The sequence below is a fragment of the Nipponia nippon genome, unplaced genomic scaffold, assembly GCF_047370975.1.
Source record: "Nipponia nippon isolate SJK-2023a ecotype South Korea unplaced genomic scaffold, ASM4737097v1 scaffold_14, whole genome shotgun sequence".
NCBI classification, from domain to species: Eukaryota; Metazoa; Chordata; class Aves; order Pelecaniformes; family Threskiornithidae; genus Nipponia; species Nipponia nippon.
Genome location: NW_028262330.1, coordinates 11770672 through 11797119, shown reverse-complemented (window position 1 = coordinate 11797119; position 26448 = coordinate 11770672). Strand labels below are relative to the sequence as shown.

General features: G+C 51.5%; 2 protein-coding genes across 2 annotated transcripts; both read left to right on the top strand.

Annotated features, from left to right (window-relative positions):
- Positions 1-6192: 6192 nt before the first annotated feature.
- Positions 6193-10961, top strand: LOC104010978 (cytochrome P450 2C5). The gene is made up of 9 exons (XM_009463175.2): positions 6193-6384; positions 6965-7127; positions 7499-7648; positions 8431-8591; positions 8765-8941; positions 9046-9187; positions 9521-9708; positions 10375-10516; positions 10721-10961. Exons 1-9 carry the CDS (start codon positions 6208-6210, stop codon positions 10912-10914), a joined length of 1494 nt encoding a protein of 497 aa, XP_009461450.1. The 5' UTR covers positions 6193-6207; the 3' UTR covers positions 10915-10961.
- Positions 10962-13174: 2213 nt separating this feature from the next.
- Positions 13175-25241, top strand: FBXW10B (F-box and WD repeat domain containing 10B). Its single transcript, XM_087751260.1, has 12 exons — positions 13175-13455; positions 15581-15748; positions 16831-17040; positions 17141-17268; positions 18250-18372; positions 18925-19037; positions 19492-19695; positions 21256-21377; positions 21920-22068; positions 23016-23158; positions 23884-24042; positions 24929-25241. Exons 2-12 carry the CDS (start codon positions 15742-15744, stop codon positions 25239-25241), a joined length of 1671 nt encoding a protein of 556 aa, XP_087607386.1. The 5' UTR covers positions 13175-13455; positions 15581-15741.
- The last annotated feature ends 1207 nt before the right edge of the window (positions 25242-26448 follow it).

Here is a 26448-nt window from a genome sequence, read left to right as displayed (position 1 = left end):
TCTCCAGGGAATTACAGGGAGGGATTCATGCTGTGTAATTAAGCAAGCGGAGGCCGTATGGGAAGCGCCTGGTGCGGCTGTAAATCCGCCACGGCTGCCCCTTGCTCCCCGTGCCCGGCTGCGGCCGACACACATCGGACAGGCGGCATAGGGAAGTGGGGGGAAGATTAAAAATGAAAACATTATCGGAAAGTTTAATCCCATTTTTCGGTTCAATCACAAGCACGGTGCTTGAGATCGTGTCCCCCAGCGGTGATGAATTTCCACCCGTTGGTGATTCATCCGGCTTATTTGATTTACAGTGCGGCGGCAGGGGTGGCCGTGCGCTCGCAGACCAGGACCACGCTCTGTCAGTGCGTGTCTCCGGCCAAATATTAATAGATATTTGGGCTGTCTTCACGCCCGGCTCTCCCGGGCCGAGTGACCTTCAGGGCATGCCCGCCTTTGATGTGCATCGCTTTGGAGCGGGATTGATCCTGCAGGCACTTCAAACACAGTCTACTTTCGTTTGCCTTCTGTGCAAACTCTGATTAACAGGCAAAATGTCTGTCTCTCTTTTTTTTTCTGTCCACTGAAGAAATCAAAATGAAGGCTGCCAGTCCCTGATTAGCCACTACCCTTTCCGTGGCTGTTCCCAACACTGGGATCGTGCTCTGCTCTCCGTTGCCACCGCTGTACAGATCCCCTGCTGTTGCTGCTCTATTAAAAAGAACACCATGGTAGATGAGAAGCAAGCTGATGATGACATTTATTGAATGCAAATGGGAATTGCTTCATCTTCCTGCTTGAATTATGTCTTCCTGCTTGGCAAGATGGGACGCAGGTGCACCTCCCTGCCTCTCCCGCTTGCAGCAGGACCTGTCCCCGATGTCCCACAGGGCTCCCAGAGACCTTTGAGATGTTCCATGGACAGGGGGACCAGAAGAAACGCGCTGGCACTGGAGAAAGCCTTGTCCTCCTCAGGGGATGAGCAAGCCATGGAAAACCAGACCAAACCATCTGCTTGGTTTAACTGCGACATGTAGATGGATGAAGGAAGGGCCCGATGCTTCTCCAGTGCTGAACCCTCAAAGGGTGCAGGGTTGGGCTTGCAGGTATCTCAAAGGGCCCATGCTGCCAGGGCTGTGACCAGGAGCTAAGACCACAACACGCTGATGCCATCCATCGCCAAGGAGCAGCCAGCGTGGAGGGTGGCTCAGCCGAGGACCTCAGCTGAGACACGCAGGTGAGTAGTAACAGCATGAGGATGGCAAGCGGGCAAAGGGTTCCTGCTCCACTGCTTTGCCTGCCTCACACTGGAGGAAGCCCTGGGACCAAAGAAAACACATTTTTATTACTGAGACAAATCAAACCGTACCTCTCCTACACACCAGAGCAGGTCTGGGTTGTAAAACCGGATTTTCTTGAGAGATCTCATGGCAAACCCCAGAAATGATCCCCCAGGAGTGTGAAAGGGGCTCTAGCATCACGCTGCTGTGGAGCTACACCCCAGCAAGAGGAGATGACGGTGATGACAAATGGCACTCGCCCTATAATTATGGCCAGATTCCGATGCAGCGAGTACTGCTGCATTATTAAGAGCAACCAAAAATACTCCCAGCTTAGTCATTAGCTGGCCTGGGCTGCGCAGCGAGCGGCCGCCGGGGCTGTCTCACCCCTGTGCTTGCACATGGGAGAAGAGGAGAGACTAAAATGGTTTGCAGCTATTTTTCCGCATCCTTCGTTCTGCACGGTCGAGGCCCCAGGGTGAGCAGAGCACCTCGAGAGTGCCCTGGCTTTGGGCTGCTGACGGGGGAAAAATTGCATTAGGATAATATTAATTGCCTTAGTGTAAGTGTAAGGGCTTACTCTAAGCCAGCAGAGCTGAAGCAAAGCACGAGGTCAGGGAACCCGTGGGCATAGCTTTGCTTTATACCCGAGATGGGATCTGGGCATCAGCCTTGAAAAATGGTTTCAATGGGAAGGGTGCGAGGAGGAGGGCATGGAGGTAAGGTGGGCTCCGGAAAGCCCAGGCTGAAACGTCTCACGGTGTAAGAGCTACCCAGTGGTGCTGCCCCGAAGGCTGTGTTTGAAAGCCTGTGGACAAGAAGTCTCCAGAAATGCTGTCCGACATCTGCATTAGTGATGTGGATGATGGGGCAGGGTGCACCCTCAGCACGTTGGCAGATGGCACCAAACCGGGAGGAGTGGCCGATGCTCCAGAGGGTCATGCTGCCATCCAGAGGGACCTGCATGGGCTGGAGAGATGGGCTGAGGGAGACCTGGAGAAGTTCAGCCAGGGGACATGTCAAGTCCTGGCCCTGGGGAGGAGCAGCCCCGGGCACTGGGACCTGCTGGGGCCACCCAGCTGGTAAGCAGCTTAGCAGAGATGGCCCCCAGGGGTCCTGGTGGCCACCAAGCTGACCATGGGCCAGCAATGAGCTCTCAGAGCAAATATGGCCACCAGCCTCCTGTGCTGCCAGGAGCATCACCAGCAGGTTGAGGGGCAGATCCTGCCCCTCTGCTCAGCACTGGCGAGAAACATCTGGGGTTTGTGTACCACGTTGGGCTCCCCAGGGCAAGAGAGACATGGACATGCTGGAGCAAGTCCAGAAAAGACTAAGGGCCTGGAGCATCTCTCTGATGAGGAGAGGCTGAGAGATCTGGGATGGTTCACCCTCGAGAGGAGACGGCTCAGGGAGATCTTATCCACGTGGATAAATGTCTGATGGAGGTGGGCAAAGAAGGCAGGGCCAGACGCTTCTTAGTGGTGCCAAGGGACAAGAGGCAATGGGTAGAAACTGAAATCTAGAAAATTCTCCTTAAACATAAGCAAACACTATTTTACTGGTGGTCCAACATGGGAAGAGGTTGCTCAGAGGGGTTGTGGAGACTCTACCCTTGGAGATATTCAAAGCTCCATGGCCTGGAGCAGCCTCCTCCCGCTGGCCCCGCTGGAGCAGGGGCTGGAGCAGATGCCTGACCTCCAGAGGTGCCTCCAGCCTCGGGGGCCTGGTGTTGCTGAGCGACGAACCCCAGCCAGGCCCCATTCCCAGCCCTCCCGTGGCTCTGCTCCCCATCCTCCTCCCCGTGATGTGGGACATGTCCTGATCCTTGCCAAGGTTTTTTGACACCGACTGCAGAGAAGCGCTAGCTGAGAGACAGGAACAACCGTTACGATTTCCTCCAGCAGATCTTCCTAGATCTAATAACCCAGACAGTTTATTGACTTCTTTTTTTTAACTGGTTTCATCTTTCCCTTCTGTGCTGCCGTGTTTGCCTTGCAGCTTTTCCAAGTACACGTCTACACCGAAAAATACTCCACAAGCATCATTTCTTCTAATTCTTTGAATCTACCCCTCTGATATATCCGATTTAGCAACATGGCTATTTAATTGAGCAATGCTTTTCCCCGTCCCCTTGCAGAGCCACAGCGTGGCAGGCAGGAGCCGGGCTCCATCCCGGTGCTGGGACCGGGCACAGCTGGGACCAGACGTCCCCCCTGCGCCCTGGGAGCACCCAGCCCAAGTGGGGCAGGCGTGGGCTGCTCTGCTCCTCAATTGCTTTTACACATTATTTCCGCATGAGTTTTGTCCCAAAACATGACTTTGAATTAAAATCCAAAGGCCCTGGCAATCTCCGAATGGATTTTTACATTTTTTTTAGAAGTAAAAATATTCCCCCTTTTTTTGTTCATGTCACATGGATCCTTCCACGTGGGTTTTTAGCTGACCCGTCCCTACTATTTTAGGTTTTTGGGGCAGAAAGGTCTCACCGACTGCTCCTCAAGGGATCCCAAAGCCTTGCAGCAGCCTGCTTCTCTACAGACCCCTGCTCTCCACAAGCCCTTATAAGAAAATCAGTAGAAAGATGGACAAAGCACCAACAGGTCTGGGTTCATATGAAGTGGGTTGGGCTCACCTGAGGTCCCAGCTCTCCAAAGTGCAGAAGCGCCTGTGCCGAAGCCCATCTGTGCTCTTCCCTCTTGAGATGCTTTCAGGCAAAGCGGCCTTTAGCTGCTAAAAGTTTAGTCGACAGCTTCTACCTTTCCCTTTTTTTTTCTGCACACTTGACAAGAGATACTATAGGGACACTACATTGCAGGTCTTTTGGTTTAATTTATTCTCTAGATGATGACGAGAAACTTAAAGCAAAGTTTCATCAAGCAGTTCAAGAAGACAAATACAAAATTTCATCGTCCCTGGGAGTTTTTTCTTGTTAAACTGCTTGTCTGGTGACCTGGACTCACACACTCCTAATGCCCAGGGTGATTTGTTTGTTTTCTCTATTAATAATGTTTTTTTTATTGCATTAGAGACATTTGTCTTTCAAAAAACCTGCCGTAGCAATAAGTGTCGCACCAAAATGCTATCGGTGTCCAGGCAGGCGGCCACGGGCTCTGCCTGAGCTCGCCCGGAGAAGAGGGAATTTTCCATCGGATTGAAACTTTGCAGCTCAAATGAATCCCCACGGCTGTTTCTTTTCCTGTTGTTTGAGTGATTCCTTTGTATTGTTTGGCTACCATGGAAAAAACAGTGTCAGTCACCGAGAGGCTGTTCACCCCCCTGCCAAAACCCCAGCCACTACATCACCTCCCCGAGCAAAGTTCCCCACTTGCAGGCACCCGAGCCAAGAATTTAGAGCAATCCATGGGAAAAGCAGGGACGGGACGGGATGGGACGGGGTAAACAAGAGAGTCACAGTAACCTCCTGGCCCCATCCCCAGTGGGTCTCAGCTACAGGGCTGTTGGCATTGCTGTGGGGCTGCCCATCCAGCCGCCACCACCATCTCCCCCAAAACCCCTCTTGCCGAGCGCGTTTGCAGTGCTGGCGGAGGCAGGAGTGCCCTCCAACCCCCAGCAGCATGGGGCGGTGGGGGGGGGAATCAAAATATTGAAACAAAGCAGTCGCGGGGCTGCAGGAGGTTCATTGCCAAGTCACTTTTGGGTGATTTGAGTGAGATTTGGTGCATACATGTAAGGAATCGCACTGCGGCCACGGGAGAGCATCCCCCAGAGCCCCGCTGGGACGAGCCCAGCCAGCGGCACCGAGCACCCCTGGCCCGGCACCTGCAAACCACCCCGCTACGTGGCCAAAAAGGGGTGCAAGTGCCGAGGTCCTGGCTGTTTCTACCAGCCCTGACCAAATGCAGTCCTGGCTCCTGGCCATTCATCCTGCGCTGGATGCCGGGGGATGCCGCCTTGCTCTGCTCTGGTTGAACGTTATAATTCAGGCTCCTCTCAGCGAATACCATGCAGCGCTCTCTGCTGAGGCTCTCCTTCCCCTGCAGAGACTAGCATGGAATCAAACCTTCTCCCTCTTCTCCTCCAGCCCTCTCCTCCAGGAGAAATCGCACCCTTTGCTGGGAACTGGCTTGTAACCAGCCTGCTCGGCCAAGGGCTGCAAGTGCTCTCGAGCAGAGGTGTGGTGGCTGAGCCAGTGCCAGATGTGCTCGTGTGCAGCCAGATGTGCCGGTGCTCGGAGCAAGATGCTCAAAAGCATCAGAGGAGCCCAGGGAAGAGTTAACCCCACACCTGCAACAACCGCAACACCTTGGGTTGACGTTCCTCCAAAACCCAAGTGAAACCCCAACATATTTTAGAAAAAAATTGTTGTTTTTCCCAGGACTGACCCATTTTCCGTCAGAAAGGAGTCTGATGGAAAATTGTCACCTAACCTAAACCCAAGAGGTACCCAACCAGACACACGTGCCCCGCTCCCGGACTCCCTCGGTTTGTATTTAGAAGAACGTTCCCTCCAGGGTCAGTGCACTGGTAAGCAAGGCAGTGACAAAACGAGCAATGACCTGGCGGTGACATGCAAGGTTTTGCCAGGACGGTGACATCTTCTTCCCTTACATGCCACCAAAAGGGAGCACCAAGCAAAAACTGACTCAGCAACGCGGGGAGGGGAGAGCCGCTATCTGCCCCGGCACGCCTGCGGGGTTTTGCAATGCTTCCACCACCCTGTGTCAGGTCTTTGAGATCGGTGTTACAACACGGCGGGGCCAGGTATGTGCTTGGCCGGGAGCAACCAGCATTTCCGTGTCACTGACCGCCTGCGGAGCGGAGACGACCCCGGGGATATGGAAAGGCTGTGCCTATATAGAGGGCAAGGAAGGGCAGAGGCAGCAGGTTTCGGCTCCTCTCTGCTCACTGCTCGGTTGTGATTTTCTCCTTGAAGGGGGAATTTCTTGATTTTTTCACTGCTCGGCAGCACGGGACGAGGATGGATGCTGGATTGCCTGGGGTGCTCGTTACCCTCCTCCTCCTCTCCATCCTGTCGTTCCTGGTCTGGAGAACTGACAGGAAGAGAAGCCGGCTGCCTCCGGGACCGACCCCGTGGCCCATTCTGGGCAACCTGCACCAAAAGGACGTCCTGCCCCTCTACAGGACCTACGAGAAGGTAAGAGAGGAGCTGGCGGTGTCAGACCCGCTCCCAGCCCCGGCAGGGCAGCAGGAGAGGCAGTGGGAATGTCCCATGTCAAAATAAAAGGGGAATTGTCCAGGTGACTCTTTTCCCACCTTTCTGTTCTCTTTGTCTACCTTTCTTTTCTCTTTGTCTACCTTTCTTTTCTCTTTGTCTACCTTTCTTTTCTCTTTTTCCCTCCCTCTTGTCTTGCTCCGCCAGAATTGCCTAAATCCCTGCTACTGGGAGCATAATCAATACTGTTACTGAAGTCTTTCTCCTCCTGTGAGGCACCCCCGGTGCTGACACGAATCCCTCTCTGGGCTGCGGCACTGCCACCATCCAGAGCTGCTTCCTGGAGATGGTGCTTTGAAGCCCCAAAGTAGCAGCGGGATCAGAACCCCGCCGGGGACAGGGCTGGGGCGGGAGCGGGGCGAGGATGCCGGCTCCGAGGGAGGCACCTCCCCTCCCTGCTCGTGCATTCGCCACCGCTGTGGCCACGAGACCTACTTTAAAATTAAACCAATGACTGGGGTGCGGGACCCTCATTCACGGCAGCTTTCCTGTCCTCCCCCAGCTGAGCAGCACGTACGGCCCCATCTTCACTGTCTGGCTGGGGCTGAAGCCAGTGGTGGTGCTCTGTGGGTATGAGGTGGTGAAGGATGCTCTGCGGGGCCACTCTGAGGAGTTTGGAGGAAGACCTGAAATACCCCTTCTGATGAAGCTATCGAAAGACTACGGTAGGCATCTGGATTTCTTCTAGGCACTTTATTGCTCTCTGGGTGAGCAGAAAGTCCCCAACTGCAGCTGGCCATGCTCATGTCTAGTGAAGGACTCAACACCCAAGACCTCAAAAACCCATTTCCCACTCTGCAAGTCCCTCCAACTATTAAGCCTCTTGTCCGAGGACATTAATTCCAGTTAGCCAGTTCCAGCTTTTTTCTGAGTTTCCGTAGAGATCCTCAGCCTTTCAAGGACACTGTGCACACACCTGGGTCATTCCCTGGCTTATTGCCCTTTTGCTCCTCAGCTGGGCTCAGAGCAGGGTCCCCCGTTCCCGGGGAGGAGTGGTGGGGCGGGCAGGTGAATGGTCTCCACTGCCTCCCTCCAGGTATTGTCTCCAACAACGAGAAGAAGTGGCGGGAGCTGCGGAGGTTCACGCTCAGCACCCTGCGGGACTTCGGGATGGGGAAAAGCTCCATGTCGCAGCGGGTGCAGCAGGAGGCCCAGCACCTGGTGGAGCTGCTGGCAAACCTCAAAGGTGACATGAGTCCTGTCCACCCCGGCCCCCGGGGCAGGCGGAGGACACACAACAGCCTCATGGGACACGTGTGGTTTCTGGCGCTTTTTGCAATGGCTCATGTGGATGATCCTTGTAGAAAGAGGGCTTAGACCTAGCTCCATCCCACCCAGAGGGGACAGAAGGGATGTGGTACGGTCATGGCTTAAAGGCCAGGGTGGAAGATCCTGCTCCTGAATTGCTGCATGGGGTGGGGGACCACCGAGGAACATTTCATGCCAAAAGAACAGAAATAGGAAACTAAACTGCGTGGCACTGAGAATGCACAAATAAGATACTGCCCTGGTGACAGGGGGGTAATCAGGGCAATGTCCTTCTCTCCAACAAAACTGAGCTGCTGCCAGTGCCACCATCTCTTCTGGGGCTTCCTGAATACAAGAGGAGATGGAGGCTGAGTTGTACGCTGGCCCCTCTGCCTCTGATGTGCGGTGCTGGCGAGGGGCTGGTCACTGCAGGGAGGTGCTCTGCAGCCCCCAAAACCCCAGACACTTCAGCAGGAGCCCAAAGCCCCTGGAGGTGCCTCAGCTTTCCTCAGTCCCAAGCACTGGGGAGGGGTTTAGGAGCAGGGAGGTAGATTTAGAAGCCCACAGCTCAGGAGGGTTTTTTGCTTCGGCTGTTAGACCTGGCAGATTCAACCAGGGCTCAGAGCTCAAAGGAAAGGGGAGGAAGAGTGTTTTCTGTGTTGAAGCAGATAAATAACTGTTGACTTTTTGACACCTTTCTTGCCTCTTCTGTGGCTGCAGGAAACACTTTCGAGCCAGTGACGATGTTCAGACATGCAGTTGCCAACGTGATCTGCTCCGTTGTCTTCGGGAGCCGTTACAGCTACAGCGACACGGCCTTTCTGGAGCTACTGAACATTATCGGGAATTACACCAGCTTCTTCCTCTCCCCCTTCGCCTTGGTAGGTGTCCTTGGTGTGCTCAGCACCCTCGTGTCTAGTGCATTGGGGTGGTTGAGGGATGCTCCTTGGCTTTGGGTCACTCCTTGGCTTTGATGGGACAGCATGGCTTTGAGGGAAGGTGCAGGAGGCTCCATCCAGGTACCTGAGCCCTTCTGTGCCTCCTCCATCTGCAGATCTACAACACCTTCCCCAACATCATGCACCACCTCCCGGGGCCACACAGGAAAGCCCTGGCCGAGTGCGAGAAGCTGAAGGACTACATCCAAGAAAAAGTCGAGCTTCACAAGCGGACACTGGATCCCAGCTGCCCCCGGGACTATATCGACTGTTTCCTTATGAAAGCGGAGAAGGTAGAGGTGGTGCAAAGCAGGGCGAGGGTTGCTCTCCAGAGCTGGCTGCAGCCTGGAAAATCACCTAGACCATACTGAATCCCCTCCCCACTGTATCCTTGCAGGAGAAGAGCAGCCTGGAGAACATGTACAGCAATGAAGACTTGGTCATGTCAGTATTCGACCTCTTTGGTGCCGGGACACTGACCACTAGCAACACCCTGGTCGTCTTCCTCTTGATCCTGGCAAAATACCCCCATATTCAAGGTAAGGGCAGCAAAATGCGACGGCTCCCTGTGCCTGAGGAGGTCACTGTGCAGCAAAGGCACAGACAGAGAGTCCCAGCCCTGGAGGGTCCTGTCTGGGGGGGGACCAAAATCATCCTGCATGTGCAGATAGCCCCGGACTGGCCCATGAGAGATGCCTTACCCTGCCTGATCCAGGGAGGTATGCGGGCTGAGACCCTATTTCTGGTCTCTGCGAGGGGTTGCTCCCTCTCTGCTAGGTCATCCTTTGGCTGTAGGATCGGTGCCCATGGAGGGCAGTGAGAAATCACGGGGGTGGCTCTGCACCACAGCCCCACGCCCGCCTTTTCCCCAGCCAAGGTCCAAGAGGAGATTGATGCGGTGGTGGGCACCGGCCGTGCTCCCTGCACGGAGGACAAGCTGAGGATGCCATACACCAATGCAGTGATCCACGAGATGCAGCGCTTCCAGAAGACGCGCGTGGAGAACTTCCCGCGGATGACGACGCAGGACGTCGTGTTCAGGGGCCACACCATCCCCAAGGTAGACATCGTGGCCCTGGAGTCTCTGTGTCCCCGAGGGAAGGGGTGGCAGGGGGGCTTGAATGAGATTCGCCTTTGCCCCTGGACTGTTTGCTCACTCCTGAAGGTCCTGGGTCTTTCCCAATCCTCGGTGGGGGGAGATGGCGATAACCTTTTAGCGGAGGAGTAGAGGGAGGTGAATGCTGCTGCCAGTTCTGCCCACACACCCGCGTCCCTTGCCCGTCCTGGAAAACACCTCTTGCCACCAGGGAGATGTGCAGGGCTGCTGGGGCTGGGACCCTGAGCTCAGATCTGGGGATGGCCCCCGGTCTGGGTTTAACTGCAAGCAGTTTGTACAACACCCACCTTGAAGGAACATCTCCCCCCTTTGGACTTTGCACAGTGCGAGGGGTTTTAACATAAATCAATGGGAATAACTCAATAATTTCTGTCTCATGAGCTGCACAGAGACCAGCAGGACCATGGGGGCCACGGAGCCCCACGTTAGTTGTCCCTGCCGGGCACAGAGCCATCGCTCCGGGCTGCCTCACGGGCATCTGGGTGGGCATCGGGGTGTGCACCCAGCCTCCCCCGTGTCCCCCAGATGCTCCTCACTTGCTCATTCAGCTCAGCAGAGCCCGATGCCGTGACACTGATGTCCCTCCTTGCTCCCCTGCCTCTCCCGCAGAACACAACTGTGATTCCGGTATTTGCTTCTGTGCATACGGATCCAACCCAGTGGGAGAACCCCAAAGAAGTCGACCCAAGCCACTTCTTGGATGAGAAGGGCGAGTTCAGGAAGCGCGAAGCCTTCATGGCTTTCTCGGCAGGTCAGTGCTCAGCCCCGCACGCCGCCTTTGCGGGCACCCTGCCTGCAGCGGCCCCGCTCCAGGGACCACCAGCATGAATATCAGTTGGCACCAAAGCTATACCCTTAATATGAGCTTTCTCACTATCCTTTTATGCCCTTTTTTCCCCAAACGCTGGATGAGGCCATCAGCCCGGTGCTCACTCCCCCCTTTCCATGCCCGCAGGGAAGCGGATGTGCCCAGGAGAGGCGCTGGCCCGCATTGAGCTCTTCCTTTTCCTCACCACGCTGCTGCAGAGCTTCACCTTCCAGCTCGCCGTCGAGCACAAGGAGACAGATATATTCTCCCTATGGCTCGAGATAGAGAGGAAAGCAATACCGGGCACGTTCTTCGCTATTCGGCGCCCGGTGTCCTCTTGAGCAGAGAGCAGCGGGGAGAAGGAAGGGGTCTTCCAGGTGCCTTCACTTCTGAAATCAGAGCAAGCCATGCGACCGTGAATGCTACAGCAGCAGCCACCAAGCAGGAGGGTCGCTTTGAGCTTCTCCTCAGAGAACTGCCAGGCATCTCCACCACCATGGACAATCTGCTCCCAACCCTTCCTTCCACATCCCAGTAACACGAGGAAGACAGCACTGGTTTTCCTCCTCCCATACCTGTTGGCTCTCACTGAGCCTCTAGCTCCTTGGGGCAGGGCTGCATGGAGCTCCCTGGGCCGAGCTGGGCGCTCCCTCATTTTGGTGAGAGATTAAGAGTGCTTCTGCAATAAAAAGTAACCATCGTAACTGGATGCTGGTGTTTGTAAGGACACTCGCGGTGCCTCTTGACGTAAGGGCGGTGATGCTCAGGCTTCCCTGCCCTTCACGGCTGGTGTCTGAGCCAGCCACAACAGCCAAGGTGACAAACACCTAATGCTTCTGCTGCCCTGCTTGGACCCCTCTTGGTACCCTCCAGCGTTACACAAGGTCTGCAACACTGCAAACTGCGCTCACTCCCATCCCTGCATCCCACCGCACAGGGATGAAACCCCGGTGAGCACCCTTTAGCCCATCAAAATGTTAAAAAATGATGCATAAAGGGGAAACGTGCTATAGGAGCGGGGTGCCGCGCTTGGGAAGCGAGAAGTGTTTTGCCACCAAAGTCACTGCTTCCTTCTCAGGGTGCTGGATAAGTCTGCTGTGCTTGCGCTGCTTTAACCACCCCTGCATGAAGAGGGATTTAGTTGCTAGCCCCCAGGAACGCTCCAGCCTTTATTCCAAAACATTGGGACTTCAAAGAAAAGAGTTTTTTCTTTAAATACCTGTGCAAGGAAAAAATGACCCAGACACATGCCCGCCCTGCCTGGCCTCAGCAACGGCCTGGGCTTCTCCTTCCACCGGCGGGCAACTGAATGTGTCTCCAGGCCTTGGAAAACCAGTATGTTTCCCATTGCGTCCCGTTCTTCCCAGCGCAAACCTCCCAGATACAGGACTTCAGCTCCATGTCTGTTCCCAGGGTGTCTTCATCCTTCCCCGATTTTTGCGTGTCCCAGGACAGACTGAGCCAGGCAAACATTCAGTTTGTTTTAGCTGATTTGCCTCCATGGCTTTAATCTTCAAATGAATCTTACGCATCTCAGGAATTTATTGCTTGCTTCAAAACACTAATCCCCACAGCTCTGCCCACCGGGAGGGCTCCCCAGGCAGGCAGGCAGGCAGGCAGGCAGGCAGGCAGGCAGGCAGGCAGGCAGGCAGCACTGCCTGCACCAGGGACAGGCAGAACCACCCCAGCTCTACCAGCAGCAAAATGGTTTCAGCTGGAGAAGGAGCACAGGTTTCCAATAAAAGGGCTGAGCTGCAGCACAGCAGAGCTGTGGCTCAGGAGGGCTATGTGGGAGAGTAGAAGAGATTAAAAAAAAAAAAAAATATCCAGCTTGCTATCTCAGCTGCTGGGCTGTGCCTCTCTGAGGTCTCCCATGTCAATATTTACCTCTAGCAAATACCCTCAGGTGCCTGTGCAGCTTTGTGTACTCATGTGCAGCTGGCAGAGTAGCGCTGGGGGTTACCTGAGAGGAGCTGGCAGCGTGGGACATGCGCCCAGGCCGCCCGTGCTCCCTGGGTCAGCCTTGCTGCAGGGGGAGCGGCCGCAGTGGCGGGGCTGGGGGTCTCTGTGAAGGCTGGGACCGGAGGCAGTGGGGGTTATATGGGGGTCTCAGGACTGGTTTTGGTGGGGGTTGCCTTGTTGGGGTGCTTGTACCTCCTTGGAAGCATGGGGGCGGGGCAGGGATCTGCCCTGGGGAGAGGTGGCTGCTCCCTCCAGAGCCCTCCTGGATCTGGGATCGGGGATGCTGAGGGCTTCTCTCACCCTGGGACAGCAGGTCCTCAGGGGTGGGTGCTGCCATCCCAAAGGGACTATTTTGCAAGAAAAGGTTATTTCCTAGATACCCTGAGGCACCTAGGAGGGTAGGTAAGAAAGAGGAGCATTTCTGTGCATAGGGAGTGAAATGCATCTCTGGGAGGGGCTGCGGCCTCTGCAGAGGGGAGCTCCAAGCTTTGACTTAATTTAACAAGCAAGCACAGAGCGGCAGCCCGTAGCTGGGTTTGGAACCGGTGAAAAGGGGTGGGCTGGCTGTAAGTAGCTCTTTGTGGCAGGAGAACAACCCTGCACTGGAGAAGAATGGCTGGGGCTGGAGCCCTGCTTTTCTCTGCTCGCTCTGCCCGAGAGCTGTGTTCCAGTCCCGCGTGGGGCTGTGGGTGGGACGGCGGCTCGGGTGCCCCAGCCCGTAGGGCTGCCAGCTCCGCACCGCGCGTTCGTTTTGCACGCACCAAACTTGAAACCACTGCGCCGGCAGCACTGAGGTCTCTGCAGGGCGGAGAGCGTCGTGTTCCCATCCAGCGCTGGTTTTTCCATTCCTGCCTACAAGTGAAAGAGCCAAATGGGCACAGCGAGAGCCCCAAACCTGCCGTGCACAGAGCAAGACCCAGGTACGTAGCCCTGCCATCCTAATGCATTTGTGCCCGTCCCCGCAAGGGAGGAGGTGGGTACGAGTTTATTGCTTGGGGAGCTACAAGTTCATTGCTGCCTGCCTCTCCTGCAATGCTCTGCCTTGTCAAAAGGGTTTTTTTTATGACCTAGTTAATCCTTCTACCTTCTCCCAAATGATGGATGAACCAGCCTTTACTCTTATTCTACGTGCATTTTTGACTCATTAAATGACTAAATGAAGGTTTTTTTCAACCTGGGGAAGCTTGGGATTTGGGAAACTAAGTAAAAAAATGTGTGTTTGATCAAAGTAAGCTGATTGTGAAGCATCTTTGCACCATCTCTTCCCGACACCCCCCCGCCCCCCCCCGGATCAGTACTGTCCAGCTTCAATTCATTGCCTCCGGGCTTCTGTGTCCGAAAGCCGCACAGTGCGATGTCCGAAGGCCACCGGTGCTCCCGCTTCCCGGCACACTTACACCCGTTTGCTTGGGCTCCGGGGGCTCTGGGGTGCAGGGCCGGGGAGGGGGCCGGGGTTCTTTGCCTGCGGGCGGGAGGGGCGGCTATTAGCAGCAATACGGTCGGAGGTTTACGGTAGCGGTTGTCTCCTAGCAGCCGCGACGCGGCGGGGATGGGCGGCCGGGCGGAGCCAGCCCAGCCGCCGGCCGAGGGCAGGGCAGCGGCCCCGGGACCCCCGGCAGCGGCCCCGGGACCGGTGAAGGTACCGGTAGCCGGCCCTGGCACCACCGGCTGCGCGGGGGACCCAGGGACAAACGGTCTTGTCCGGGCGGGGGGACACCGGGGCAGGGCTCGGAGCTTCTGGTGATGCTTCGTTCCCCGCCTATCAGGCAGAAAACAGCGAGCCCAAAACCTCCCACCCAGGGCAGCCAGGCCGGCGGGGTCTGATGCTTGCTGAGGCCGCGGGGGTTTTCCCTTTAGTTGTTGTTTTTTTTTTTTTTTAGTTTTTCCCTTTTGAGGTTCTCAGCAGATGCCGCCTTGCTGGGGCTGTGCCGGATTGCCCTCAGCTCCAAAAATGGAGTTTAAGGCGCGCTGTCGGTGCGGCAGGCTGGAGGCTGTCGCCCGTCAGCGGGGCGCGGGGCTTTTGGCAGAGCCCTTCGCGGCAGGGCCAGCGGCGGAGAGGAACGGCACGCAGCCCTCGCCTGTGTATCGCTTCTCGGGGAATGAGGTTTTGTTTGCAGCGTGGCAGGGCTGGGATTATCAGTCACCCTCCGTCCCGGAGATCAAGATCTGCCTCTCGGCGCGCTCAGGCCAGGCTCTGGGCCGGGGTTGACGCCCGGGCTGTGTCAGAGCCACCCCTCGGGTACAAGAGCCGCGGGCCAGGGGTGATGCTAAGGTGGAGGTAATGTTCCCCAGGTTCCTTTCCGTCACCTGCAGCGCTCCGGCAGCTCCCGATGCCGCTGCTCTGGCTGCTCCCCTCTCTAGCCCAAATTTTATTGCGTGGGGCAAAATTCCCCGTGCAGGCGGTACAAAGGGTAACTGCTGAAAGAAATGGCCCAGCCAACATCACTGTTAATTGTAGCTTTACTTGCCCTGCGCTATTAACCTTCTGGTTAATACTGCAAATTGGTATTGCTCAGGTCTCTGATCCTTCCAGCTGTAGGAAATGAGGGGGCAAAGCCGGGGCGAGCAGAGGTCATGGAGGGAACGGGCCGTTCCTGGCAGCAGGCACGGGGCCAGGCGGGACTCGGAGCCGACAGCTTTATCCTGACCCAGCGCCAGCCTCCCGGGGCCAGCGCTGCCTCAGGGCCGCCTGTGTGGGTGCACCGGCGTGCAGTAACCCTGTAAACGAGGTGGTCATTAACGGGAGGAGGAATATGGCTTGTAATGGAGTATAGATGGCAACCACGCAATGAAAAAATGTTCCTCGTGAATTCTTCTGGGCCACACATCTCGGGAGGGGTGGTTGTGAATTGAATGTTTTAAGTAATGAAAACCATAATAAAGAAAGCGCTGAAGGGACTAATTCTGCATAGCTAGAAGGGATAGAATAAATAATGTAGCATAATTTATGTATTAGATACTTAATATACTATTCTAACATCTGCAGTCCCCTAATTCAGCTCTACGATGCCTACTGTAAGGTTTGACTCTGCCTAATTCTTCCAGAGGAAGAGGTAGATGGATCACCTGCTGAATCCCAAAGCAGCTTCAAGGAAGACATCTGTCCTCAGCCCAGTGCCCGGATTTGATTTCCACTGTGGCCTGCCAGCACTTCTTCTGCAGCTCTTGAAAGTAAAACCTCATCTGCAAGAACTGGCCAGCTTAGTATGATGGGTACCACTGCCTGAGTATTTAATACTGGGGGGGGGGGGGGGAAATCTATGGTGTTTCATACCAGGACACTAACGACTGGCCCTGCCTAGAACAGTTCTGTTCTGGGTCATTTTGGAAAAAAGCATGGCAGGCCATGGCAATAGTTAGCTGGAAAGTTCAAAGTGCCACGCAGGAGGAGGTGATGCCATTCAAGAGATGCTTGCTTTTGCTCTGAGAGGCTTCCCAAGTCTGCCGAGGTGCTGACAGTATCCTCTTAGTGAAGAGATGAAAGGCAGCGTCTTCCCTTCCGCTGGCTGAGATGTTGTTCTGCCAGGTGTAAGGTCTTCCACCAGCACAACCTGAATTTCAAAACCTAGCACGGTGGCTGGTGTTGCACCTAAAAGGAAGGGAAGCCTTACACCGAGGGGGGGTGACGTTTGGCAAAGATGCTAGAGGTGTGTGCAGACACCAGCAAAAACTGCTAATGTGAGAAGGGCATCACCTGCGTTTACCCTTCCGTTATCTCAGGGACAACAGAGAAATTTGTCCCCCTTTCTTTCCTTTTGCAATGTCATAACCCAAGTCATATTTTTACTGAAGAAAATGTAATGGCTAAAGGAAGAGAAAGTTTTTCACCTTTTAGGAAGGAAGTGCTATGCCCTTGGCATGAGGGTGTTTTGGTGTTCCCCTTAGGGCCTGGGACAGTCACCCCGCCATGCTGGTGACTGCTGTAGGTAGAGGTGGCGGAGGAAAAGTATTTTGTGTTTGCAAAAGGAAAACTGTCACGCTGCGTCCCCACCAAGCTCAGCCAGGGTCTCCCGTGACCCCTTGGGTCCCCTGGTTTTCCCAGCCGTGAAGAGCCCTCTCAGGGCAGTGGTGAGTGGGAAAGGTTGTCATTCTCTGCCCTCAGACCCCGCTGGTGTCAACTGTCCTGCAAGACCCTGAGCGTTCTCAGCATTTTCCTTTGAATGGTACAGTACCAAAGGTTTAGCAGAAGAGTCACGTTAAGATCAACCAACTCTTGCAGTGCATGACTATCAACAGGGCCGTTGATAGCCACCGAAGCTCAAGCGCATAAGACTATCAATTCCCCTGTCTTCTAGGTGGTCACCCACCAGCAATGTGCTTCTGGCCCCAAAACACCGACTGCCTCATCCAGGAGGATCCTGATCCTGAGGACAGCTCACCTATTATCTCCTTAGCCGATCAAGATGGCACTGTGGTTCCTACATCTCTCCAGTCACCCTCTAATGCCAACCCATCCAAGGACTTCATTCGCTGCCTGCCACCTCACCTCTCCATGTACATCCTGGGTAAAGCTGCTCTGATTTTCCAAGGGTGGCTTCCCATAAGGGAAATGAATGGTCTCTAGTGTGTCTAGGGGGTTGCCAATCTGTCCCTTTAATTCCTCAGGGCTTTTGGATCAAAAATCCCTCCACACGTGTGCTGCTGTGAGTAGATGCTGGGCTTTTCTGGCCACAGAAGTCAAGAGGGAACGTGTGTGTCAAAGGGTAGTACAGGAGAACATCCTGTATTTGCAGGTATGATGTCTGGGCTTCTGCACTGAAAGAGTGTTTTTCTGTTGCTTCCCAAGCCATCAGATGGAGGAGCCTTCACTGGAGGCCACCTCCCAACTTCACCCTGTTCTTTCTTCCTCCATCTGCAGAGCTAAGCCACGTTAGATGTTTATACTGTCACAAGAACAGCCTTTACTGACCTTTAGAGAGCCTGCAACTCTAAAAATGGATCAAAACATTCTTGTAATCAAGAAAACAGTGTCTGGTCACAAATGCAAATACTGGACTTCCAGGAGCCAGTGGAAACTGGGCAGAGCTACAGTGGCTCCCTGGGGCAGCTGGAACACTGAGCTCTCACAGAGGAAGACGGGAATGCCAGGTTTCTTTGTGAGAAGTCGGAGCCGGTGGGTGGGACGCAGTAAAGCAGAACTTCTAGGAAAGGCTTGTCTTGGTTAGTATGGACCTGCCAGAGAGCAAGCTGAGGCTAACAGTAAATCTCCAAAGAGACAAAGTTAGGGGTCTCTTCGTGCTTTGATTTGTGAAGAGAGCATGGAAACCTCAGCTCTGTGCTAGCATTCAAAGAAGGCTTACTGGAAGTTTTCACACATTAAAAATGAATCTTGGATATTGGTAAGATGTTTTCAGAGCCTCTCATCTAAGTGGGTTTGGATTCTGAATCAACCAAGCGCTCACCAAAGACAAGCTGCGCTTTGGAATTTTTTTCTGTTGAAATGGGAAAGTTTTGCAGCTTATTAAAAGCTTGAGGCTAGAGTTTCGGAAAAAAAAAATGAAAGCAATTATTTTTTTCACAAGAAGTTAAATCTTATACCAATGAAGTGGGAAATGCAAGCCAGGTCTCTTAAACAATAACAGCGAGCCAGTGTGTGCAGCTCAGCTTTGCATGTAACTTCAGCACCCCGTGGAGATGCTGAAGCCTCACATGGGCAGCATCCTTTGTGCACGCAGGCTCTGCAGTGACTGTGTTGCCTCTACTGGTTTATTCAGGGGTTGTGCCCTAGAGGAGCAGTTTCAAACTACGCTAAAACAGTCGATGTGATGATTCCGCAGTTAAATGAAGAGGGAGATGTCATCGAAGTGAAAGGCCGTGAGTGGGGATGTAAAACAAAGGTATGTTGGAAGTTGTTTGCCTTCCACGGACCCTGCATTTCTGCATTTGGGGAGGAAGGAGAGCATGGTGGTCCTGGAAGACAGGACTGAATTCAGGGTTGCTTTGCTCTTCTCCCACTCCTGCTTCTGACTTGCACCATCGTGAGCAATTCGTAAGGACTGATGCTTGCTCAGCCCCTTCTTGCACCGGAGGGAGCCTGCTTCCCTGAGCTCCTGCCTTGGCCTAACGTGTCCCCCCGTCGCATGAATAGCCTTGAGGCCAGAGGTGCTGGCAAGGCCAGGCAGCATCACAAGGACACAGCATTTTTCCCAAAGAATAAATGGTTGCAGCTGTCAGGTCTTCCGTTTTCACCACGGAACATGGCATGGGAACAGCCCCCGTTTCTGCACTAACCGGGAAGGTCCTGCACTCTGCGTGGTCCTTACCAGCACTTGCTGGCTCTAATGGTCTCATCACTATAGTGGGGACCAAGCCGCTACATTTAATACTGTGGAATAATGCTGCATTCCCCCCCTCCATGACTTATATTTCCCTATTTCTCTTTCCATCAGGAGAAGGAAGACAATCTGCAGGCAGCCTATCATGATCTGCAAACTGATACGATTCAGCTGGAAGAGAGAAATGTCTTCTGTGGCTCCTACAATATTCGTGTCTTCACAGACCGGTGAGTAGGCTGCCCGGCTGTAGGGCCAAACAGTGGCTTCCAAAAACCCCTCCCGTTCCTTGCAATCCTTCTGTGGGAATGTATGGCTGGAGAAGGGTCTCTCAGCATCAGTGTTAAGAAATCCTCAGTGTCAAATCCAGTTCTTTATAAAGACAGCAAGGTAAGTTATTTTTGAAGACGTCAGGGTTAGCGATCCATGATGTATCAGAAGGGACACGGTGCCGGGAGGAGCCCTCTCCCCTCTTTAAGCTTACCCTCCGGATGCAAACATGGCTGTGCAGAGCTAGGGACCTGGGTTGTGGTGCCCTGCAAAGGGTTCACCCGCTGAAGTGTGTTGCCCATCAGGGTGCTCGGTGAGGACTCTTAAGCATCTGAGAAATGCCCGTCACAGTCTTAGACCTGTTGTACCTTGTTAGCTGGCTAAAGCTCATCTCGATCACTGTTTCTTATCCAGATCAGACCAAAGCAGAGTAATCCATTACAGTGGTGGAAACTTGGTAGCCATTGGCTCTGCAGACCGAAAAGTGAGGCTTCTTGGTATGTCGGGAATGAAAGAAGTGCCTCCTCTGCTCTCTGGCCACGCTGGGAGCATCAAAGCACTGTTCCTCAATGAGAAGAAAGGGTTCGTTCTCAGTGCAAGCTTTGATCTCAGCATCAGGTGAGCAGCACGGGGACCGTGCCCTGGGATACCAGGCCCTTGGCAAATCTAGGAAAAATGAAACTTTAATTCTTCCAGCCCAAGCTTTAGGAATCCGCCTTCCTACCATTTTCACTAATGAGGGACAGTGGATAAGGAAACACGTTCCCTGCTCACATAGGACAGCTGCTGTTTCCCCGTTTCACCTGGTACTGAATGCTAGAATAGGAAGATAAGTGATGCACAGGTTCTCCTCAAGCCTCTTAAAACACCAGATATGTTTCCCATAGGCACTTGCAGTGAGATTCTGGCCTTTTTAAGGTCAGCATCAAGTTCAGGGGGGCTGGGTGTCGTGGTTTAACCCCAGCCGGCAACTAAGCACCACCCAGCCACTCGCTCACTCCCCTGACCCCAGTGGGATGGGGGAGAGAATTGGAAGGGTGAAAGTCAGAAAACTCGTGGGTCGAGATAAGAACAGTTTAATAATTGAAGTAAAATGAAATAGAGTAGTAGTAGTAGTAATAATAATAATAAAATACAACAATAATATACAAAGCAAGTGATACACGATATAATTGCTCACCACCCGCCAACCGATGCCCAGCCCGTCCCCGAGCAGCGATTGCTGCTCCCTGGCCAACTCCCCCAGTTTATATGCTGAGCATGACATCATATGGTATGGAATAGCCCTTGGGCCAGTCGGGGTCAGCTGTCCTGGCTGTGTCCCCTGCCAGGTGCACAAGAAGCTGGGAGAGCATGGGAAGCTAAAAAGTCCTTGACTGGTGTCAGCACTACTTAGCAACAACTAAAACATCAGCGTGTTATCAACATTATTCTCATACTAAATCTAAAACACAGCACTATACCAGCTACTAGGAAGAAAAAAATCAACTCTGTCCCAGCTGAACCAGGACACTGGGTTTCTCCGTGACATTTTAGAAGGCCTCAGTACCCTGGTACCTGCTGTACAGCTGCTCCTTTCCAGGTACTGCACCCTGAAGCATGGGGTGGAGATGATCAGCTCTTACATCTTATTTATCACTAAATCTCAAAAGTATCATGACGAGGGGTGAAAAGCTAAACAGCGGGTTGTCTGGCTCTGGTATGGCAATTGCACAACTTCATCAAAAGCAGCATTTAACAAAACGGGAGTTTATACCGACCCAGGCTCTGTCCTCCCTGCTCTTCCCACTCCAAAAGCGCTGTTTGTTTAAGTGCAGGCTTGAGTTCTCTAGATAAAGTCAACAGAAATCATCCTGGCACCGGCCAGTAAAGAAACAACCTTATCTGTAAAGCTCTACATTTTAAGGTTAATTGAAGGCAACCATGCCAAAGGTGAAATCCAGCCACGCGTTTCCAGGTAGTTTGGAGGCAGAAGAACAAAGTGTATGGGTAAAAATTTAATACTAAGCCTGACCTGATTGTTCTAAATTCTCCAACACCTTAGTGGAATGACTCCTGATTTTATCCTAGTGTGTATGGGAGAAGAGCTGGGCCTGTTAAGTAGGAAATAATGAATAAGATGAATAAGCCATTAATTAAGTTAATCACTGTATTCTCTTTTCTGTCGGTCCTTTGTAGATGCTGGAATATATACAGTGGTGCTTGTGTGAAAATCTTTAATGGTCACTGTGGGACAGTCACCTGCTTGGATTTACACGAAGAGCAGTTTGTGTCAGGAGCCAGGGATGGGATGGTGAAAGGTGAGAGCAGCTTCCCAGACACAGGCAAACTGTAGCGAGCAATGGGCAAAGAGCTGGAGAGCTGTGATGAGTGTGACGCTTGCAGGGTGTGAGTTTGAATGTAAGTCTATACATCGGAGGGTGAATTTTAGTCTCATATTTTTCCTTCCAGAACAGCCTAAGCTGTGGACACATGCACACGCCAGGTCCCTGTCATTGAATAAATTCTCATTATTTCTGCTTTTATTCAGTTTTCATGGCTTTGTGGCTATAGGGCCGGATCAACTCTTGGGAAAGTGGTACCAACTTTCAGCTTTGCCAGAGGCTTCCTTATTATTAGCTTATAGAATAAGGACGAAAAGGACATACTATTTTCTGGACTTTGCATTTAAATTTTTTGCCATGCAATTATACTTTCTAAGTCACCACTTGGCTACACGCAGAGGTGCAGGTACAAGATGCAACCGTAATTCCCATAGTATCTTTTAATTCATGTTGTACTCGGCAAAACTTTATCATTGGGGCATGTGTATTTTAATATTTCTCCCCTTTGCCCCTAACAGTGTGGAACCTGGAGAGTGGGAAATGTCTCAAGACTCTGAAGCACAACAGTGCTGTTTGGGTAGTTAAAATGGATGGCACCCGTGTTGTCAGCGGGTGCGACCGAGGGCTGGTGAAAGTCTGGCGTGCTGATACGGGTGCTCTGATCAAAGTAAGTTTCTTCTTAGGTGGATAATTTTGTGCTAAATGGTCAAAAAAATCTTCTGTGCTAGTTTATCACAGCTTTTTGCTTTTGCCAAAGACTTTCTAAAAAAAAAAGAATCCCCCTAATCAAAACCAAAAGCACTCTAAACTGATAAACTGCAAAATTATTTGTAAGCAAATAATGAAAACCAATTTGCAAACAACTGTCAATTTTAACCCAGGGTTTGATTTGCCTTGCTTAACCCCCATCACTCCTTGCTCTCTGTACATACATTCATCTCTGCTCCTGTAGAAGCATTCAGAACCTGGGAAGAGGGAGGGCGGGCTTGACTAACAGCTCTCAGGGCTGGAGGCATCATCTATTAGCCCAAAATATGAAACTTGCTCTCTGAATTAGTAACAGTTTATAAAGCTGAAGCAGCTGGAGAGCTGCTCTGCAATTTAAAGATTGAGGCCAGAGCCTGCTAATTACCTTAGCAGGTGCCCAGAATTAGTCCATGGCTGAGAGGAGTGAAGCTCTTTCTACCTGTGGGGAAGAGAGTTGCAAATTGAGATGCATCTCAGATGCAAGATATCCCAGCTCCAGCTCAGCCAAGTTTGCAATGGCCCCTTCCACCATGGTCAGGGCAGCCTGCTCTCTTCTCTCCTGGGCGGACATTCAACAGATGACAAAGGCCTCGGTGCAGTAACATCTATTTAGCACATGTAATAAAGATGTAAAATGGATGTTAATTCCATGCCAGTAGCTCACCATCAGCAACGAGCCCAGAATATTTCTTTTAAGTGACTATAAAACTAACACAGTTATCCATAGGGTGTATTGGTGTATTATAATAACACCCGACAAAACTACAATACAGTATATGAGGCTGGTATTGTGAATGCTGTAAGATATCTTGGCATATTTACATCCAGATTGCTGACAGCGTTGTACCTATTTCTTTTACTTTGCAGACATTAGAGGGGCACCAAGGCCCAGTTAAGTGCCTGTCCTTTGATCAGTGGCACCTAGTCACAGGAAGCACCGATGGATACGCCCTGGGATGGAGCATGTTGGGAAACCTCAAGAGATGCCTAATAGCTTTCCGCCATCCTAAGTAAGAATCGGATGTGTTTCAAGTTGTATTCAACAGTCTGCTAAGTCTGTAAAGAAAATGTCTCCCTTACAGGAACACAAAATGCCTTAATTATCAGTCTTAATATTTGAAATATCCCCACTTTCAACAATCTTTGTCTTTAAACCAGTGTCAGGCACTATGTGGTCACAGCCAGTGTTTGTCAGTTAAGACCTATAACAACCTGAAATGCAAATATGCAACCACTTGTTCACAAACAGGGGTGACTTAAGACTGACAGTGCATAGTCCAATATTTCAAGGATCCCAGCCCATGTGCAAGAGGGTATCACGCTACCTGGTCAAAAAAAGATAGTGTTTATGTCAGAGGTGGCTGAGTTACGTGCTGAGCCCTACTAACTGTATACTATGTTAGTTTCTAATACTTTAATTGCTTATTAGAACTGTGAAAATGCAGCATCATATTGTTTCCATTTACTTTCCTAGACATAAAAATGAAATTTAAAATGCACCAGATAGCCATAACCACACTGGTTGCTCTGAGGATGCGCTGCATTGGTTGGTTTGGACGTGGAGCGATTATGAAGAACTTCACTACTAGGCCTTTTAAATATCTCAGTGAGCTTCTCTGTTAGCCTGTCGATGGAGGCAGACCTTTGCATCTCCTCCGAGACAAAAGAGGTAGCTGATCACGCCTCCCTGTGAAAGCAGGATGAATGTGCCAACATCAGCATGTCGTGTTTTCAGGGAAGTCCTGTCCCTGGAGTTCCTCTATCTCCGAGTCATCAGTGGCTGTGCTGATGGAAAGATTCGTATATTTAACTACCTGACTGGAAGCTGCTTGAAAGTGTTGATGGCCAACAGCAGAGGGGACCCCATATCTTCTTTCTATGTTGCAGAAAACAGGTTGGTGACAACAGCTGCAATCAGCCTCTGACCCAAATCAGGCAGCTTACATTGTCATTCAAATAATTGTGTATTTTTCCTTTTACTGTCCTTCTCACAAATAAGTTTTAAAGGGCTCTACGGCTTGTTGCCTGCTTCAGTAACTTGTTTTTGTTAACAGTGGCTGAAAACAGATTTGCTGAGTTCATTCAGCAATCTAAAATTTCCTGTTTCTATACAACTTAAGATATAGACCCAACTGTAAAGCTGCGTTCAGAACCCAAATTTCTTGAGGTTGGAGAATCAAGCCAAGGCCTGACAAAGCCTTTACCTGTTCCCTGACCTACTGCCTCTTTATAAAAGCCAATCATGGAAAATCCTTCCAGGTTCCTTCACTTCTGCACCTCTAAACAAAAGATAGCTGTTGCTTAAACAGAAGCTGGGAACTAAAACACTGGTGTGTTATCAGTGCTGTTTTGGTCGCAACTCTAAAACACAGCAATACATGGGCTCCTATGAAGAAAACTACCTCCATCCCAACCAGACCCAGTGCACCCCTCCAACTGAAGTTTAAGTGTTCCTAATAATATGGTATCTCCAGTTTCTTTCGGCATTGCACTGATCTAGCTCAGTCCACTGTTGGCAATTTTCATCCTAATTATTTTAAAATGCATTTTTTCATAGAGCTGAATGAAAAGAGGCCCATAGGGCTCATCCAGAGTATGAGTTAAAATGTACAGCGTCTGATTGATGGGACTAATTGCCACTGCTTCCTTAAACAAGCGATGGTTATCTCGCATCTGTTTAAGGCCCTGGGGTTTTGTATGGCACAGAAGCAAATGGGCCCCTTAGGCGGTAAGAGCTGCGTTAATGATATCTGTGCTTTTAACGGCTTTTCCTTCCCCAGGATGGTGATCAATTCACCAACTAGTCTGCTGATGTTCCAGTTTGAGGATGTCAGGTGGGACTATACCTTAGCCACTGACCGAGAGAGGGTGGGGAAGAAAAATCATCGCAACAGGACTTCAAGCAGAACATGGCTTCACCTTCGGCAAGCGCGACACCCGGACCTCAGCTGGATGCATCGACTTGCTCCGGAGACAGAAGATGCTGAGCAGCTCACGCTGTCTGGCTGGGCCCACTGCCAGTCACCGAAAGGCTGTGAAGCATCTCGAAGTACTACTTACGATACGGCGGCATCGTTTTCTAAAATGAGTTAGAAAGAGTTTCAAGTACCCGCTGCCTTCATCTGAATCAATCTACAGCCTCTCTGCTTTTTTTAAAGTGCAGTCTGGTAGATGTGCTGTTGCATTTCAATGGTTCTGTCACTTCCAGGCTTTTGTAAAACCTTTGTACCTTTTTAGAAAGGTTTGGTATAAATTCAAAGCGTTTGTCAAGGCAGGCACTGTCTCTTTCGAACCGAGTAATAGAGAAATCAGTAGTAGTATTCATATTCTTACAGCTGGCATGCACGGAAACATGCCGCTGATTCAGTGCTTGAATTATTTATTAGAAAATACTCTAGAAAATCATAGGACGCCTGCATTCAGGATCTGCCATCACCAGGAAATGCAATTGCACATAAGCAGGCACCTTTTAAATTGTAACATTGCGATGTTTTTTTTTTTTTTTTTCAATCAGCAGTTATTTAATACAGTGTGTATCGCAAATCTTCCAGCTCTACAATCAAACTGTATATTGCAGATAAACTCACGGCCTCGGACGGTTTTCATGCTTTTAAGGCCATCAGATGCTAACCTCCTTGATACAGTTCTACTTGGTAACAGACGTACAGTTTGGAGAAACGGGGAAACGAATAAGGAGTGCAATATATTTTAATTTTAGTGGCAAAAAAGTATGGGTTGTGTATACACAATATTTTAAAAAATGAACATTTGCTGTCATCTTTGAATTCTGTGAAGCATTCTGCTAATCAAATATCTTTGGATTATTGCTAATACCTAGACCTTTGGTTACTGTTTTGCCTCTTATCACAGGTTCTAAAGACTTGAAATCCCATCAGTTATGAAGATTTTAATAAAAAAAAAAAAGTTTAACACCAGCAAAGTTTAGAGATGATTTTTTTTTCTTCTGTTTTCTAGCTCTCTCCTCTGAACTGATGAAACCAGCAGCTTGCCAGCAACAGCAGCCTTTTCTCAAGACTGAAAAGGCTTTTCGTATTCAGGCAGAGCAGCAGAAAAAGCTTTTGATTCCTGGCACCAAACAACCCCAAGCCTTTGCCTTGGGAAAGTTGGCAAGAGCACGTTCTGCAAGAATCCTAGCAGATACTGGTAAGGAGCCTTGGCAGCTGGGTAGGACAGTAATTCTTCAAACAAGCACACCTAAGATAACTGAATGGATGAAACACAAAGTAAGGATCTCTAGAAGATAGGCCTGTTCTGGATGAAAGGTTCGCAGTGGCAAAAC

Coding starts and splice junctions, on each gene's coding strand:
- LOC104010978 (XM_009463175.2), top strand. CDS start 6,208: ATGGATGCTGGATTGCCTGGGGTGCTCGTTACCCTCCTCCTCCTCTCC. Junction 6,385..6,964: donor TCTACAGGACCTACGAGAAG/GTAAGAGAGGAG, acceptor GTCCTCCCCCAG/CTGAGCAGCACGTACGGCCC. Junction 9,709..10,374: donor GGGGCCACACCATCCCCAAG/GTAGACATCGTG, acceptor CCTCTCCCGCAG/AACACAACTGTGATTCCGGT.
- FBXW10B (XM_087751260.1), top strand. Junction 19,038..19,491: donor ATTCGTGTCTTCACAGACCG/GTGAGTAGGCTG, acceptor TTTCTTATCCAG/ATCAGACCAAAGCAGAGTAA. Junction 22,069..23,015: donor ATACGGGTGCTCTGATCAAA/GTAAGTTTCTTC, acceptor TTTACTTTGCAG/ACATTAGAGGGGCACCAAGG.